General features: G+C 34.3%; 1 protein-coding gene across 2 annotated transcripts; it reads right to left on the reverse strand.

The window, feature by feature from the left end:
* Positions 1-171: 171 nt before the first annotated feature.
* LOC114363788 (lysM and putative peptidoglycan-binding domain-containing protein 3) lies at positions 172-2,031 on the reverse strand. Of its 2 annotated transcripts, none has more exons than XM_028319609.1 (3): positions 1,853-2,031; positions 1,593-1,773; positions 172-819 (listed from the first exon to the last, which is right to left on the reverse strand). In XM_028319609.1, the coding sequence occupies exons 1-3, from the start codon at positions 1,861-1,863 to the stop codon at positions 274-276; spliced, it is 738 nt and encodes a 245-aa protein (XP_028175410.1). In that variant the 5' UTR covers positions 1,864-2,031; the 3' UTR covers positions 172-273. The 2 variants fall into 2 exon arrangements, with proteins under 2 accessions (XP_028175410.1, XP_028175411.1); XM_028319610.1 differs by having other exon boundaries at positions 1,926-2,027.
* Positions 2,032-2,709: the final 678 nt, after the last annotated feature.

Genomic DNA, 2,709 nt, shown 5'->3' on the forward strand with positions numbered 1-2,709 from the left:
CCCTTTTATATTTTATGCAAAATTTAAGGGTGGAGTATTTATCATCACAATATAAATTGAACTATACATACTTACATTAGTTATTTTTTAAATTTATACAGTAAAAATTCATAATCAAGGGATATTCATATTGTTTTTACATCAATATTTATATTGATTTATTTATATAAAAATCACATTAGGCTGCTGTTTCTCAGTTTAATATAAAAATTATTTAAAAATACCACCACAACTTAAAGCTCTTCAGTCAGATCATGTTAAACAGTCCTCTGGTCAGGTAGAATTTTCATGCTCTGGTTTATGAACATTAATTAAGATGTACAGCAAGGGAACCACAAAACAAAGTATTAATATGACGCATGCTAGGTGAAACCACTTCAGTCCAAAATCTGCTCCATGTGACGTTAGTTCCTTCACTACAACAGCTTCTACTGACAATTTTGGTTTGTTTGGTAATAGCTGTGTGTCTTCAGACACTGGATCATTCAACTCTGTGTCAGTAAATGGGACAACAGAAGGGGCCAGCGTACTGTTCATGACAACTGTGTTGCAATCAATAGCATAGTCGGTATTGTTTATTGCTTTCTCTTCTCTTGGCAAGTTATCTAGCATTGGCTGTCCATTGTGATTGTTATTGTGTAGGAAATCTTGCACAGGTATAATTGGCACATGACTTGATGTAGATGGTACAGGTTCGGCTTGAGGCAAAGGCAATCTCTCGGTCAAAACAGAGTAGGGAGTGACAGGCACTTTAACAGTTCGCCTTGCAAATATCTCATTATCCTTATGGATTTGATTAATCCTCTTCAATTCTGAAATCTATAAAAGTTTTTGTTTTGTTAATTGAACAATAATTAACAGTTTTTATTAATTCTACATGAAACTTGGGGAGAATTGCTAATGCAAAGAAATTTAAAATATATTTTTAATGTACCTATTTAAAATCAAGCGGTATTGGAAATAATAAGAAAAGTTTCCTCATCAAAATGTCCTTGTTTGAATAACATTTGTTATTTTTGGCTGATAACTGTCTGAACAAATTTCAGGTATGGTTTTTCCTGAATCATTATTTGTAAAAATATGACATCAAAATTGCTCCATATACCTACTGGAAAAAACTAGAAAAGAGGAATCTCTAAACTCAATGGCATTATCTAAAAAAAGATTCTATCCAATACTTTGTGATACTGTACTCTTACTATTTTTGTTACTGATAAGCATGTTTAATGATACTGTAGCTTAGGGGGGTAATGGAATATCAAATAATGATAGTTCGTTCACAAAGGATTCAGATAATGAGAATTGCAGGTGTTTGTAGGAATTTGAAAAAATATTTGCAATGCCATGTACTGAGTAAATAATCTTAATTCTCTCCATGTATCTTCAATTCATCATTTATCAGTCCATAGAGGTTGCACTGTGAGATAGATAAGCTTATAAATGAGATAAGTTAGACATACATTCCACATCACAACAGAGCCTTGATTGTTTTTATTTTTTAACATGAAACAAATGTANGTAACAAATGTACTATAAAAAAAACTTCCTAAAAAATGTGGAAGGAAACCCTAAACAATTAAATTGAAACTTACTGAACAATAAAATCTCAAAGCGATTGCTTGTAAAGTATCGCCTTCCTGAACTTGCGCTTCGATATAGTGTTCCTGCGGTTTCATCTTGTGTAGCTGTATTTCACTTTGGTCGTTGTCTTCCTTTTTGTTGTTACCCATATTGTAAATAATCAGGTCATCTCCGCTGTTCATTACACGAGTTCTAAAAGATGCGCACTGCTGGTTAACACGTAAACAACAACAAATACTTACGTTCAAGTAAATCACTATGTACTACTTACCTCTGTTTCATTTTTTAATACTACTCTAGCACTAAGGATAACTAGCATGACCTAAACAATAAAGTAGTTCTACCTGGTGCCTTTTTATTGAGAATTTAGCATTAGAAAAACTACGAAACAGCTGGTTCTGTATCTTTTGTCTACAAGAGAAAAAATTGACTGACTGCTGCTGACTGACAATTTAGTGACAGCTGGCAATATTTCTTTTTTTTTTTATACTTTCATAGACAACGGCAATAACTTTTTGTAACGAATAACGTTATATTATTTTGTCGGCGCCGGCGGTTTGGTGTAGTGACTTTTTCTCTATGGTGTAGTGGTTCAGAACGGACTATAGATGACCCACGCTGAACTGTCCCGCCAAACTCAATGACAGGGGGGCGCTACCATCGTTCAACTATATGGTTTCCAACATGGCAAAAATCGGAACCAGCGATCCGGTATTGACGGTGGCGCCCCACTGTCAATGTCATGCATAGGACAGTTCAGTATTTTGGAACTATACTATCTATGCTGAGAGGTTCCGGGTTCGATTCCCGGCCGGGCAGAAATTGAAATGAAAAATTTTAATTTCTGTAACGGGTCTGGGTGTTACTATGTATAACATAAGAGGAATGTATAATATGTAGGTATTTACAAAAAAAAAGTATTTAAAGTATGTTTATATCCGTCATCTACTACCCATAGTACAAGCTTTGCTTAGTTTGGAACTAGAGGCGCAGTGTAAAATGTCCAAGGATATTTATATTATGTTCGAAACTACACCACATACAGAAACACTTATCATCATGGTGTATGATGGTGGTATGGATGGTGTGTGTTGTGTACCTAGTCTTCTCTTTGATTTCTCTCTTCAT

This window comes from Ostrinia furnacalis, unplaced genomic scaffold, assembly GCF_004193835.3.
Source record: "Ostrinia furnacalis isolate ACB-3 unplaced genomic scaffold, ASM419383v2 OfSCF7299, whole genome shotgun sequence".
Classification (NCBI taxonomy): Eukaryota; Metazoa; Arthropoda; class Insecta; order Lepidoptera; family Crambidae; genus Ostrinia; species Ostrinia furnacalis.